Source organism: Rhinopithecus bieti, unplaced genomic scaffold (genome assembly GCF_001698545.2).
Source record: "Rhinopithecus bieti isolate Rb0 unplaced genomic scaffold, ASM169854v2 scaffold_68516, whole genome shotgun sequence".
Lineage (NCBI taxonomy): Eukaryota > Metazoa > Chordata > Mammalia > Primates > Cercopithecidae > Rhinopithecus > Rhinopithecus bieti.
The window spans coordinates 33,131-48,606 of NW_016825834.1; the positions used below are offsets into that span (position 1 = coordinate 33,131).

The following is a 15,476-nucleotide window of genomic DNA, read 5'->3' on the forward strand; positions in this document are numbered from 1 at the left end:
CCTCCCTAGAGTCAAGATAAAGGTTCTCCCCTCACCCGGCTGCCCAGATAGAGCCATTAAAGTGAGAGGACTTGAGTATTCAGTTTGTTAGAGTTGCCCTGGCTTCTTCCCATTTCCTTTTTATGTGCCTTTTCCTGGGGCTCCTCAGGCTCTATTTACCTTTCCTCCAGAAAAGGTGACAGAGAAGGTTTGACCTTCGAATTTATGTAGCCCAACTCCTCATTTACAAATGGGAAAACGAAGGCCCTGAGAACTGAATTGCCCAGTTGCTTGGCTAGTTCTTGGTGGAACCAAAACAAAGTAAAAACTCAATCAAACTGGCTAATTTGGTGGGAAAAAATCTTGTGAAGTAGTGAGTAGTGCCAAAATGAGACTTGATGATTATTTAAAAGCTCTTTCACTAGTTCTATCCTTGTCTTCCTGCTGGTGGTGTAAGCAAGTGGTGGAAACCAGAGCCAGGCCAACAACCATAAAGTCACCCGGGCACCTGGAGAGGCCCGGATGCGACTTCCTACCGCTGAGGTTTCAGAGGCTCCTCCCTCCCAAATACATGGAGACCCAGAAGACTGCTTGGGCCCCTCCAGTCCCTGCCAGCGGGCAGGATGAGGAGTCAGTAACAGTCAACAGTAGTGAATCCCACACAAGTTCCACATTCACTAGTTGTTTCACAATTTGCTTAGCATGCATAGCAGCGAATTGACAGAATTGTTTCCGCTAAATGTAGGAAGGTGCATAAAATACAAGAAGCTTGTAAAAATATATTTATTGCAAAAGTTATATCAGTCTTGTATGTAAGCACCAGCCTTCTCCAGGGAAAGACAGGGGTGGTAGAATGAATAAAATTAACTCAGTATTTTGACTGCTTGCTGCAGTGGAAGAAGGACTTATGTTTCCCAAGCTGGGTATGAAGAGAAGGAATATAGCCTTGGAGGCAATGGAAACTAAGCCAGAGCAGCTTAGAAAAGTCACCCCTCCTCCTGATTCAAGACCAGAGACAGGAAAAAAAAAAAAAAGTCACTCTCGGTGTGAACATGAAAGCAAGTCTCACCCAGCCTAGATGCTGGATGTCCTGTTCAGTCCTGTTCTTCCCTGGTAGAGCTCGTTCTGTCTCACTGGGAGCTGCCAAGTTAGGAGCTGAGCCACACCACTGCTCCTGCCGCTGCTGCTGCCACTGCTGCTGCTGCACATTGTTTGTGATTAAGAGTTTTATTGATTTTCTAGCCCATGACCACATTGGTGGGGACAGAGTACGACAGGGGAAACTGGTGGAAAGCCAATAAGAAAGAGAGTTTATGAAATCAGCTCTCAATGAAGAAAACTGTGGGAAAGAATGCGATGGAAGCAGATTTGGGGCCAGTCGATGTGGGAAAGCAGAACAACTCAAAAATGCTCTTCAGATTTGAACTGAAACAAAGCACTTTGCCAAAACACAGGAGAAGAATCCAGTCTGTGAGAAAGACTCAGCACTGTTTATATAAAACAGAATATTCCTATCTGCAAAATCATTGCTGACAATGCTTAACCCACATTCTGTACCAGGCCCTGTGTTGTGTTCTAGGACCATAAATAAGAATCAGTCCGTCTAGAGAAGGGGACTTGAAATATACACAACATGATTTGTAAAGGTACAAGTGGATCTTAAGAGAGTCATAAAAACATTTTGCCCTAGCTTTGGGCCCAGAGCCAGCAGGAATGAACGTTGGGGAAAGAGGGATGGAACTGTGTCCCTGCTGCTGCCTGAGTCATGTGCAGATCTGGTAAAGGTCCTCTGGTAGTTTTACACTCCCCGCCCGCCCCTGCCCCGCCATCACTACTAACTTTGCTAGAAAGACCCTGCTCCCTTCCTGTCCCTGCCTCTTGCAGGTCCGAAGGACCTCTGCTTCACCGACGGGGGCCGTCGGCAGCATATCAGGTGTTCTCAAGGTAGTAGATAGAAAGGGAGCGCTTGACAGTTTGGGTGCTTAGGCTGGGAAAACCTCACAGCACCAAGGGGACAGTTGGACACTTGCAACATGATTCCTCCCCTCTCCCTCACTCCCACACGTACCCACCCACCACGAACCTGTGTCTTCTGTGCCTCTGGAGAGGAGATTTCTTCCAGCCTCCCAACCCTGCCTCACTCCCTTTGAGTAAGAGAATGAAGTATTTTTGCTGCTTTCTTTAGCTTTCAGCATTGTATTCGCCCCTGAAAATCAACTGGAAACTGGGGAAGACGAGTATCTGGTATGTTCTAGTGTACCAGTACAATATGCAAGGGAGGAGGTGATATGTAAAAACGTTAAATAAGAAAAAATGTATAATTCAAAACCAGTGAGTGACCGAGCTCAGTAAATGATAGCTTTTAAAAAATCAGATATAAAATCCTGTTTCTGTGGTTCATGTTTGAAAATGATGTAACCTAAAGTGGCTCTTTCATTTTCCACTGCAGGTACACCTTCTCTGTTTAGCCTTGGACTCCCAGTATCTGCACTGGAGGACTTTAAGGAGATCAAACCTAAGCCAAGAGACTTCAGAGAGGTCTAGACTAAGCGAGAGGGTGTCTTGCTTGAGCCAGAGAACCTGAGTGGTCTAGCCTAAGCCCCAAGGACCTTATGTCAATGTAGACTAAGCCTCTAATCTGGAGGAATTCAGGCTGGCTGGCTGGGCTCCCAAGACACCTCTGCAGGTGAGCAGCACCAGGACTCAGTCTCCTAACTTCTGGTCCAGGGCCCTCCCCTTTCTAAAATAGTCAAAGGGGCTGAAATTCCTGGAAGTGTGTGGTACTAATGTTCCTAGCATTGTTCTCTTTTTCATAGAGGAAAAACTGACTTTAAGAAACAAGCCGGCAATACTTGACAAAAATATCTACCATTTAAGCACAGAGCCAAAAACAAGGAGTAGTCAGTCTCCCGGGCGCTGGAAGTATTTTGAAATCCCCAAAGTCTCATTCATTGTTCAGAAAGCAAAATGGAACTACTTTTTTTTTTTTGCTCCCTCCTCCCCTCCATGCAGTAGCTGTTCTTGGCAGGTGCCCAGAGTGGCACCCGGTAATTCCACGGTACATTGTGTGCATTTGCATCTGTTTAATCGGCTATTTACAGTCGTCCTTTACCGCCACCTGTAAGAGGCAGCGCCATAATGACACTAAGTGGCTGGACCGGAAGCCGGGTGCCCAGTGATTTTCTCCACTTGAGGACGCCTGAATCTGTGAAGTGGTTGGCACTTGGAGAAACAGGGAGACAGCTGGGGACATCACACGTACAGGGCGGGAGGCGCGGGAAAGAGGCGCGCCAGACGGAGGGTCCTTCCTTCCTCGTTAGCTCCACTCGGCGGCTCCTTTTCAATTACCACAGCCGCGAGAAGGAACCTGCCGAGCCTTCGGTGCGGCTTGTTTCCTGCCTGACAGAGAGCCCGCTGCCATATGGATTTGATGAATTTCTGAATCACCCGAGGGCCTGGCGACCCGAAGGAGGGCGGGGAGTGGGGGCGCTGGGGTGGACCCGCCATCCTGCGGAATCTGGGCCAGATAACAGCCCCCGAGCTCGGGAAATCGGCCTGCGGATGTGATGCGGGACCGCGAGGACACCTGCGCTCCCGTGCGTGTCGCACTCGTGCAGCTCCCGGTGGCGAACGGGATGATGTGGGGGCGAGGGTGAGAGGAAGTCCAGGCGCCAGAGCGTCAGAAACGCTTCCTTAGCTTCCCTGGCACTTTGGAGGTTGTCTCGAGGGGGCACGGACAGTGCACGGCGGACTTTCAAGTTGCTCCCGGCAAAACTGGAGGCCAGGAGCTCGGAGCCCCCACCGGCGGTCCAAGTGTCCGGAAGAAGCCCGCAGCGCCCGGGACCGCGTTGCGCGCTCGGGGCGCGCCAAGCCGCACCTAAGCAAAGGAGAAACGCTCACGGGCCAGAGGCGGGTTGGCTGAGACGCGGAATACGCTCGGCCCCGGAGCGCCTTTCGTTTCAAGGAGCCTTACTTCTGGAAAGGGACAGGGAACTGTCAATCAGCGAGGGAGGGAGCGCACCGGCGCTGGGTGATGTCAGCGGATCAGCTGCTCGATAACAAAGAGGGGGTATTACAGGAGAAAGTTGCAGCAGCTGCAGCGGCCAAGGCGGCACACCGGAGCCTCCGAGGCGAGGGGCAAGTGGGCGAAGGGAGGGGGGACGACGGCTGCTGCCGCAGCAGCTGAAGGCCAAGGAATTGAAAGGGCTGTAGGGGGAGGCAGTGCGAGCCAGCCCCGACTGCTCCTCCTCTTCCTCCTCCTCCTCCAAACTCGCGAGCCCCAGAGCTCGCTCAGCAGCCAGGAGCACCCGGAGGGACGGGAGGCAGCCGCGCAGCCCCGAGCTGGGCAGGGTCCCCAGCCGCCATGGATAGCGACGACGAGATGGTGGAGGAGGCGGTGGAAGGTACAAGCATTTCTCCAGGGCCGGGGGAGGAGGCGCAGAGGGCCCGGAGCGCGGAAGGAGTGGCGGGCTGCAAGCGGCGCGGCGCCGGGCCCCGCGGCCGCCACTGTCCCTTACACGGGTGGCCGGCTGCCCGGCTCGGGCGGGGGCCCGACAGCCACGGTCACGCCGCCGGGAGCGCGCACTGCGCGGCGGGGCGCAGGCCGAGAATGGGGCTCTGCCAGGCCGGGGGCGCTGGAAAGGCACGGCCGCTCCATCCCGCCCGGCCACAGCCTGCATTCACCCTCGGAGTTCCGAAACCTGCCCCGCGCTCTGGCCTTTCGTCCTTCGGGCGCGGAGGGTGGGTGCACTCCGCAGGGCAGCCGCTTGAGGCTGGCGGACTCCGCGGAGCAATCCCCTAGCCCAGTTTTGGCCACCCGGCTCCCCTCCCGGCCGCCAGCCCTTTCCTTCTGCTGCCTCTGCGCCCCGCGGCGGCCNGGCGGCTGCCCGGCTCGGGCGGGGCCCGACAGCCACGGTCACGCCGCCGGGAGCGCGCACTGCGCGGCGGGGCGCAGGCCGAGAATGGGGCTCTGCCAGGCCGGGGCGCTGGAAAGGCACGGCCGCTCCATCCCGCCCGGCCACAGCCTGCATTCACCCTCGGAGTTCCGAAACCTGCCCCGCGCTCTGGCCTTTCGTCCTTCGGGCGCGGAGGGTGGGTGCACTCCGCAGGGCAGCCGCTTGAGGCTGGCGGACTCCGCGGAGCAATCCCCTAGCCCAGTTTTGGCCACCCGGCTCCCCTCCCGGCCGCCAGCCCTTTCCTTCTGCTGCCTCTGCGCCCCGCGGCGGCCGCGGCCGCGTCCGGGTAGGTCCCCGGGCGCAGCGCACGGGGCCAGACCGGGCACGTGGCAGCCGCGGCCCAGGCGGCAGCTCTTCGGAAAAGATGAAATCATTGTCGGGCGACTGACAAGACTCCCGACCCGGGACTCGAACGCGCGCCGTCCGGGAGGCGAGCGGCCCTCCCCTCCACTGCCCCCGAGCGAACTCAGTCAGGCCTCCCCCTCCCCTTCCTGCTCCGCCGGGGTGCAGCCGCCACGCTGTGCAGGCGCGCCGCGAGCCCGCACCGAAATTGCTGGGTGACACTTAACTTTCTGAATTCCATGCTGTTGGCTGTGGGTGATATCACCGCCTCGGTGTCGTGTTTCTCCGCCCCTTCTCTTCTACCGCCCCTCCCCCGACTTTTCTCGCCACTTTGTTTTGCTGAGTTTCTCCACCTTTTTTTTTTTTTTTTTTTTTTTTTTTTTTTTTTTTTTGCTAGTTCTGAAAAAACGATGTGGGGACGTTATACAATCTCGTTGTTTGTATCATGGGATGTTATGATTTTGTAACAGCGAATACTTGAAAATACTCTTTAGTGTATTTATTTGGTTCCACTACATACAGTACGTCGTGATGTTTTTCAGTGTGGTGTGGTATGATACCAGAATGTTTTAAACCAAGCATGTGAGTAAATAATTTTTAGCTGTTTGTTGAATCTGGTTTCTGTCTGATTTGTAGAAACACAAGTTCTGACGAAAGATAAAGAAAAAAGTGGCAACACTACAAATGCATAAGGATACATGGTTATTGTTACATTGGGAAAAATCAGTTTTAATGTTTTCATAAACATAATTCCCTTTGCCGTGCTTCTGAGGTTTTAAGGGGAAATTAAGCAGACTAACATTTCTGAACTCTTGAAAAGTATTCAATGTAATGCCAATATTAAAACTTATTTCTTCATCTAACTTCGAAGCCAATTAAAGAGTGTGTGGTTTTTGTTAAGAACATTTTCACCATGTTGTGAACTCACAGAGCTATTTATCTCTCTAATAAATAAAGCCCATGTTGGGGCTGACTGGAGCCCAGATACATTGATTGAGTTGATCCACAGGAAGCCTTCTCAGAAGTTAAAAGTTGTTGACTTCTTGTGCCTCCATGTTGTGAAAGATAAAGGAAAAATGATCTCAGATTGTTAGGGTTTGCTTTCTTTCTTCAACGTTTACTTTTACTTGTAAAAATTAAATACAAACCCTTGATTGCTGGTACTGTTCTCCGTGTGCAGCCACATTCATTCCCCTTTGAAGCTGTTTACAAACATATGTCCAGTTGTCCATAGTCCTCAGGCTCCTTTGCAGACTGTGACCAAGAGCTTTAGAAATGTATCAGTATTGTTTTTTTGAGACCGTCCACTGGATTCGAAAACAGGGAAGTTTACATAAACAGGGATGGTTTTGTTTTATAGGGTAATCATCCACATTATTGTCCAAAATCAGAGCCGCCTTGAGAATGAGAGGGGCTATTAATAATGATGCTGGGACAAGTAGCTTAAGCCTTGAATGTCTGGGGCAATCTGGGACACATGGTCACTCAGTTGTAGCTAACTAAACAATTAGAGCAGCACAGAATCTTTAAAAGCCCCTAGAAGCATCCCAGGCTCTAACTTGCACAGTGCCAGGAGTGTGTGTGTGCACATGCAGTAAACTGTACCTGTGCCATGCACTCTTGTCCAGCCATTCTTGGCCTTGTGAGTGCTGTTTGCAATAGTCTTTATATAACATCTAACACTTACATAGGGGACTGGTATAAACTGCTTCTGCTCTTTCCCAAAGAGAAGCTAGTCTGAATATCTTAGTGTTTAAGTACCAACTAATCTACCTCTTTCCATAAACAGAACCTCTGTTCTCAGTAGTTTCACTGTCATAGCTATTATTATCGTTGCTATAATTGTTCAGTTCTTATTAAGTGCATGCTCTGTGCTAAGTGTTTCACAGACATTATCCATTCAATCTTATTCAGTCTTATGGGGTGGGTACTAATATTATCCTAATTTTACAGAGGCGGGAACTGAGGCATACAGAAGTTAAGGACTAATCCAAGAACACTCATTGAGGTGGAGAGACTGGCTTGGACTTCCAAAACGGCCCTCCACCAGACCAAACTGTCTTCCTACATTTTTTATTTTTAATGAGTTAGTCAAATTTATGAAACACTTGATAACTGAGTTTGGAAGCGACAGTTAAATATTATGTCAGTGCCATTTTTTTTTTTTTTTTTTTTTTTTTTTTTTTTTTTTTTTTTTTTTTTTTTTTTTTTTTTGTCACTGTAACTCTGTAGAGGTTGGTTCTGATAGAGTTCAGTGACTTTCAGGAAAATGCATTTGGGGAAAAAGAACTTAACCTGTGTCTTCTGCAATAGCTATCTTTTTCCTTCTTCATTAGAGATTTACTCTGGGGAAGAAATTAGTCTCTTCAGGACTTGAGTTTAAATGTCTTATATATCATGTGCATTTAGTTCTCTTTCAGGGTATGATTGTAACTCTGGGGAAGTTCTGAACTCAGGGTGGACAAATTCCTGAGGTGAGGGGAGTGACGGAGGCTGTGTCGAGAGAGTGTTCTGTGTACTGTGTTGGCTGTGCTCTTGTGGGAAGGCAGCAAGCCCTGGGCCTCAGAGGGCCTCAGAGCTCCACCTGAGCTCTGGTGTGGCTTTTGGAAAACACTTTGAGACACACTGGTTCAGTGAAGAGTGATGTTTAGTTTTCCAGTGTTATTCTTCTGGGCATCTGGAAACAGAATTTTATTATAGCATCTATTTCTTTGTCTACCCATAGATACAAAGATGAATATGATGTGGTCTCTAATATAATTTCAAAGAAATATATCTATACAGATGAATGGTGATGGTTGAGAGGAAGTAAAAATTAGTTCCCGCTTAGGGAAGTCAAAGGGGAAAGATTTTCCAGAAGAGGTGCCGAAGAGCTGTGTCAGGTTGAGAGGGGAACTTTGTGAGTGAAGACACGGAGGCATGGAATTCTGCGGGTGCACCCAGAGAACAGTCATTCGGTTTCACTGCAACAGGGAGCTTATAAGAAGAAAAGTGAAGGGGAAGACAGGGAAGGGAGGCTGGATCACAGGCTGAGAGCATGGACTGTGTGTTGGAAGCCATGGAAGCCGTGGGGGCTCTTTAGAAAAGGGAATGACAGGATCAGGACTCCACTCCGGGAAGATTAACAGGCAGTGGCCAGCAGGACAGTCAGAGGGACTGACACAGCAGGTGGGGTACCTTGAAATCTCTTTGCAGTGGTCCAGATGCGCAGTTATGAGGGCAGGAAAAACAGAAGGGCCTGGAAATGTGTAGGAGACATGGAGGAAGAATGATCAAAAGGGGGAAGTATCAGAACAAGGGACCAGAATGAAAACAAGCAGCTCAGTGTTCCACTGCCACAACCCCCTCAAAATATTAAGATTGTTTTTTATTAACACTCCCCCTAATATCAGATTCTGCCTGTCTCTACTAAGACTGCTCATGCCCTGTATCTAGGAAAAATGTATACGAAGTGTATTGGTAGCACCCTTTCTGTGTGGGCCACACATTAAAATTATGACCCTCACAACTAATAGTTGAACTCTTGCCAACAATTACCCCTAAAAATAAAATTATCCAAACTTGCATATATAACCCCAAATCTAAAATAAAAGTTGAAATAATTTTTTTAAAAACCTAAAAACGTAAAAAATTTTTTAAAAGACCAAAACGTCAAGCTATGTTTTTAAGAGTCAGTGATTGAATGCATCACAAGGAGGGCGTGTTCTTTGCATTAAACAGAATAAGCTTACCTTTTATTATTGTTGTTTTTTGTTTTTCAATTTATTTATGTATTTATTTAATGAGATAGGGTCTCACTGTATTGCCCAGACTGGTCTCCTGGGCTCAAGAGATCCACCTTGGCTTCCCAAAGTGCTGGGATTACAGGCACGAACCACTGTGCCCAGCCTATTATTGTTGTTTTTTTAAAGCAATGTTCTAGTCTACAAAACCAACGGTATGTGTGTAGGGTCTCTGGTTCTAAAGGAATTACTCGCACACCACTCTCAGATCTCTTGTGAGTAAGCCTGAGACATTAAGCAGCTGGGTGTCTGATCCAGAGGGAATTTACTTTGCTGAGATTGAGATGTACGTTGCTGCTTAGAATATAGGCCTGACTCTTACCAGATTCAGGAAGAAGCTCCCTCAGAAGTAACTAGAGGGGAAAATTGTAACTTTCTATCTGTTCAATAGATAATAATCATAGAACAAAGTGAAAAAGTAGACTTGTGAACTGATACTTTTTTTCCTGTCTCTAACTTCTGCAAATATTTAAAATCATGCTACAGACAGATAACACAGAACATTAGCTTGGGCAACCTTATAAACACAGAGCAGTCATTCAAGTTAATTTTCCCTGTTGCTTGGGACTGGTATTCAGCCTGTGTTCAGTGGGAACTCACCTGGAAGGCTGTTGGCTGACTTGGCGCATTTTACAAATTGACCTCATGCAGAGCAAGGAGGACTAGTGTTTCCCTTCAAGTTAGATAACACTTGGAAGAGATAAGACTTTGCAACGGGGATATGCTGTTGGAAATCTGGTGGTTGAATGATCTTCACCACAAATCCTTCTTCCACTTCCCTGCCAGGGACCTGGGGGTTCCTCCCTTTTTAGAGGTACCTTCTCACCATCACCAAGGAAGAGTATGTTCAACTAGTTTGCCAGTGTCTAGAATGGCAATTAAAGGATTTGGAGAAGGGGCTTTCAGTATTCATCAGCACACTCAAAGTGGTAATGTCTCTTGGGCAAGTCTTTTTTTTTTTTTTGAGACGGAGTCTCGCTCTGTCGCCCAGGCTGGAGTGCAGTGGCTGGATCTCAGCTCACTGCAAGCTCGGTCTCCCGGGTTTACGCCATTCTCCTGCCTCAGCCTCCCGAGTAGGTGGGACTACAGGTGCCCACCACCTCGCCTGGCTAGTTTTTTGTATTTTTTAATAAAGATGGGGTTTCACTGTGTTAGCCAGGATGATCTCGATCTCCTGACCTCGTGATCTGCCCGTCTTGGCCTCCCAAAGTGCTGGGATTACAGGCTTGAGCCACCGCACCTGGCACTTGGGCAAGTCTTATAAAGCACTGGTGTCTTCATCTGTAAGATGAGAATATGGGAGACTGTCTTGAGGCTTGCATTTAATAACAGGAAAGCATTTTACCCAATGCCAGATCATAGTAGATTCATACACTTTTTTTCCTCCTCTGTTTATCAGAACCTGTGCATTTTAAATTGACTTACTGACATGACAAAATATTACATGATCTTATTGTCCAAGCATTACATGATCTTATTGGCATTTGAAAAAGAGTTATGTCAGACTCTGTTCTAGCACTAATGTTGAAAGAAGATGTAAGAGCACTGCAACCCAGTCTTTTCTCTTTTTCATGGAAAGTCTCTGTTATTGTTTTGCTTGTGGCTGCTGTTTTAGATATAAAGTTCTACTGCTAGGAAAACTACTCCAGGATGCTAAATATTCAGAGTGGAAGTCTTGAATGATCACAACCCTTAATCTCTAGTTCCTTTAATTGATCACACCCTAAGGATGTAAAGAAAACAAAACAAACCAGGAAGGGGCTCCTGCTGTCGTCTAATAGATTTCAGAACTCTCTCACAACCAGCAATCTAAAAGCCTTTAGAATGACAGGGAGAGGTTGCATGTCCAAGCACCTCCTTAATGTGCAAGGTCACCAAAGTAATGGCCATCATTTGGTAGCTCTCCCCTGTCCTTGTCTCTCCCAAGAGATTAAGATGGTGATAGGGCTCCTCTTCATTTGCCTGTTGAAAGGCATTGAGGCCAGGTGTGGTGGCTCTTGCCTGTAATCCCAGCACCCAAAGTGGGTGGATCACTTGAGCTCAGGAGTTTGAGACCAGCCTGGGCAACACAGTGAGACCCTGTCTCTATAAAAAAATTTTTTAATTAGCCATTTGCGAGGCTAAGGCAGGTGGATCGCCTGAGGTCAGAAGTTCGAGACCAGCCTGGCCAACATAGTGAAACCTCGTCTCTGCTAAAAATACAAACAAATTAGCTGGGCATGGTGTCAAGGGCCTGTAATCCCTGCTACTAGGGAGGCTGAGGCAGGACAATTGCTAGCACCTGGGAGGCGGAGGTTGCAGTGAGCCAAGATGGCACCATTGCACTCCAGCCTGGGCAAAAAGAGTGAAACTCTGTCTCAAAAAAAAAAAAAAAAAAAATTATCCGGTTATGGTGATGTCTACCTAAAGTCCCAGCTACATGGGAGGCTGAAGCAGAAGGATCACTTGAGCCTACAAGTTTGAGGTTACAGTAAGCTATGGTCTCATCACTGCACTCCAGCCTAAGTAACAGAGTAAGACCCTGTCTCTGAAAAATAAAGGAAAGAGGAAGAGAAAGAGGGAAGGAGGGAGTGAGGTAAGAAAGGAAGAAAAGGAGGGAAGGAGGAAGGGAGGCAAGGAGGAAGGCAAGAAGGAAGGCAAGAAGGAAGGAAGGAAGGAAGGAAGGAAGGAGGGAGGGAGGGAGGGAGGGAAGGAAGGAAGGAAGGAAGGAAAGAAAGATTCTTCATGGAGTGGAGTTGACATTTTTGTTGTCATCTCAACTGGGATCAGTACTATCCTCCAAGGGCTTGTAGTATATTATATGACACTTTCAGTTTTCCCTAATATCTAAATTCCATTGCTGAGGGTGCACCTTCAGTGTTTTATTCAGAAATAGGACAGGGCTGAAGGAAAGTGGAAATTAAGTTATATTGGAAACTTTTTCCTTAGTGTTCAGATTTATGGTAATTCTCTCAATCTGAAGTGGAATAACAAATTTTATCAAACATAAGCTTTTAAAACTCTGAAATATGTGAACTGTTTTCTATGATGATAGCATTTTCAACAAGTTAATAAATGCTCTAGTATGAGGCTAAACTGATTATTTGGATATTAATACCTAAATCAAAAGTAGGACACTGAATTTATATGCCTAAATTTAACTTGATCGCAACAACATTTCACTAAAAAAAAACTCTTAGCAATACACTGAGTGGCTTTTTTTAATGAAAAGAGAAAAGTAAATTTAATTTATTTCAATGAGAGAAATGGCATCAGATATTTAGAAAATAATTGTCCAAGTGATTTCATATGACTCAAATGTCATTGAATTTATGTCATGTACAGTTAGTTTTTGAGCGAGAAGAAAGCAATTATGGCCTAGTTCCCTTCTGACCATTAATTTCCTGGTCCTTTCCTCTTTTGTGTTAAGAGGAAGGGATCCATACCGATCATGATTTATTTAAGTAGATGTGTCTTATTGTAAGATGTTCTTGGTAACCCATTGTATACAGAGTCAGATGTAGCAATAAAACACTGTATTTGTTTGCAGCTATTTTATGTTTATGTAATTAATAATACAAATAAAGAGCATATTTATTCTTTTTGTTGTTGTTGTTGAGATGGAGTTTCGCTCTTGTTGCCGAGGCTGGAGTGCAGTGGCACAATCTTGGCTCACTGCAACCTCTGCTTCCTGGGTTCAAGTGATTATCCTGCCTCAGCCTCCTGAGTAGCTGGGATTACAGACGACCGCCACCATGCCTGGCTGATTTTTTGTATTTTTAGTAGAGACGGGATTTCACTGTGTTGGCCAGGCTGGTCTCAAACTCCGGACGTCGGGTGATCCACCCGCCTCAGCCTCCCAAAGTACTGGGATTATAGGCGTGAGCCACCACAGCTGGCCACATATTTATTCTTTATGAGAGTGTGTACTTACCATCTTTTCCAAGGGCTAATATTCCTTTATCATGTTAGAATAAATTATTTTAGGAGACTAAATATTTCATTGTGGTAGTATGGTTTGTGTTTCCTTTTATGTCTGTGAACCATCTGGAAGCTACATTTCAATGTTTAATGTCCCTGCATTAGACACAGTGTTTAATGTTTTCATGCCTTTTCTCTCTATGGCCCAGGTTGTTACCCCAAGAAAAAGCCAGTAGACTAACTACTGCCTTCATTTTCACCCACCTCTGCAAAATCAGCTCACCAGAATGATTGGGAAGACACCAATAAGGTGATTCCTGGGTTTTGTAAAACATGTAGATAGTAATAAAAAGTGTAAACATTGACTGTAAATGTCGATATTAAATTATACTGATCTTTGACCTAGGAAGAACCAGTGACTTAAAGGTCCATGTAATAACTTCTGCTGATATTCACAATCATTGCTTAAATGACCGTGTGTATACTCTGGCTCCATTTAAAATGCAAGCCCTCTGACACACAATGGTGGAAGGTATATGATAAGGTTATTACTAAACATTCAAAGCTGAAGATTTTGTAAAGTAAAGCAGTAGGTTTAAGGTTAAGCTTAAGTTTAAGGTGAGAAGGACTCCAGATTTCTGTGTTTGTACAATGAGCTGTATAACTCTTAGGGCAGTTTTAAAGATATGACTGTGTCCTTCGTGTGAATATAACAATAACAGTGAGATTTTCAGACTGGCTAGCAGTCCTCCACATCGTATTATAGAATGATATATAAAATCATGTTGCATACTTAATGTTCTAGAATTAGATAATTTATTCCAATGACTGCGTATGTGGCAATTGACTATAAAACAGTGGAATCTTAACCACACTTCAGTTAAGCATGAGAGATTGGAGGCATCAATTCCAAATATGAGGACTCTCGGGAGAGTACTTGGTAAATTGTGACGTGCCCTGCAGAGGATATTACTGATAATGACTCTCAGTTCCAGGTAAAAAGCAAGCTTATTTAAAGTTCATATTCTGGAATGTGTCTAAGTCTATTCTGGACCTATCAGTTCACAAAGTGTACATAACAATCAATTTGGTACTGCTGGTGCTGATGAGGTGAGAAACCTTTGCACGCTGACTGTCCTTTCGTGCCAGGGAGGGGACCCTTTGGCAGCTGGAGGGGAGTTGGGTGGGGGACTTGTCTTGCAGCATCTGAATGCTTAGATGTCAGATGGGAGGAGCACTGACGATGTTAAGGTTTGCCTTGTGGTTCCCTTTCTCCAGGACACCTGGATGATGACGGATTACCGCACGGGTTCTGCACAGTCACCTACTCCTCCACAGACAGATTTGAGGGGAACTTTGTTCATGGAGAAAAGAACGGACGGGGGAAGTTCTTCTTCTTTGATGGCAGGTAGCACTCACAGTTTTATTTTGTTCTTTGGGGGTACTGAATTATTTTATGTTAAGGAATAATACAAATGAAAGAATTTAAGTGGAAGTTTTTCTACAATTTATACAATGGGTAAAATTAACCCCTACCTGTAGGCACTGCTTTGGTGACTGGGGACGTCACCCTGTGGTTATGGGGAAGCCAGCCTAAGGCTTAGCTCTTGTCATCACTGTCTCCCAGAGTGTGCTTGGCCAAAAGATACCAGATTCGGGGGCCCCCATCTTACATGGTCACCCAGTTCTTTGATGGATTTCACTTCATCATTCCAGCAGCGCATCTCCCTGAAGTCACACAAGTGGGGATCGTTTTTGTCAGTGGCCAGTTTGCACAGTTCCAGTAGAGTCAGATTCTTGCTTTTTTCCAAGGTTCACACACTCCATTGCGTTCAGCGCACTCTCCCAGATGTCACAGGCTGGCATCTTAGTACCCTGAAGGAAGATCCTGCCACCTTGTTGGTTCTTCAGCTCCATCGGTTTCTCAGCTTGTTGCCTCTCCTCATGAGACTGACGAAAAAATGCTTGGCAAAATTCTTCAAAGCCACATCATTGCAGTCCCAGTAATAAGACATAAACAGGTACACACAGGAGGGCAACTTTCTAGACTTCGGTTTTTTAAATGCCTGTCTTTGGGATAATTGATCATTTTGTGTGATAATTTAATACTAATGTCAGAACTATGATTTTCCACAGTGTACCTCTAGTTAAAGTATTTTTCAGAGCAGGATTTCTTTTATTTTACTCTCATCCCCTGTCTGAGGACGTTGAGAGGCAGAGGCTCCTTATTCGCTGGTGACAGATAGGAATGACTATAAGACATTTTTCTTTCAAGAAGAGATGGGGTTGCCCTGGCCCAGCTTCCCAACAATGACTTTTAGGCCCTGTCAGCTTCAGGAGCAGAGAGTGACCATGTGAATTTCTCAAGCATTTAGTGGAATTCAGAGCCGCAAAAGGGCCAACTATTTTCAGACCCGTTGATTGGGTAAAACAGAAACAGACTTCACCAAAGCAGGTTATAGGATTCTTTGGGATACCACACCACTTACTAAACTCCTGACATTGGTAATAGGCCAAA

At 46.4% G+C, this 15,476-nt stretch overlaps 1 protein-coding gene across 2 annotated transcripts in view; it reads left to right on the forward strand.

Annotated features, from left to right (window-relative positions):
- Positions 1-3,320: 3,320 nt before the first annotated feature.
- SETD7 (SET domain containing 7, histone lysine methyltransferase) overlaps positions 3,321-15,476 on the forward strand; it is a 62,889-nt gene continuing 50,733 nt past the window's right edge. For both annotated transcript variants that reach the window (XM_017863178.1, XM_017863177.1), the window contains exons 1-2: positions 3,321-4,382; positions 14,237-14,366. In XM_017863178.1, the coding sequence (XP_017718667.1) occupies positions 4,343-4,382; positions 14,237-14,366 (170 nt within the window). In that variant the 5' untranslated portion in view covers positions 3,321-4,342. The remainder of the gene's footprint in view (positions 4,383-14,236; positions 14,367-15,476) is intronic.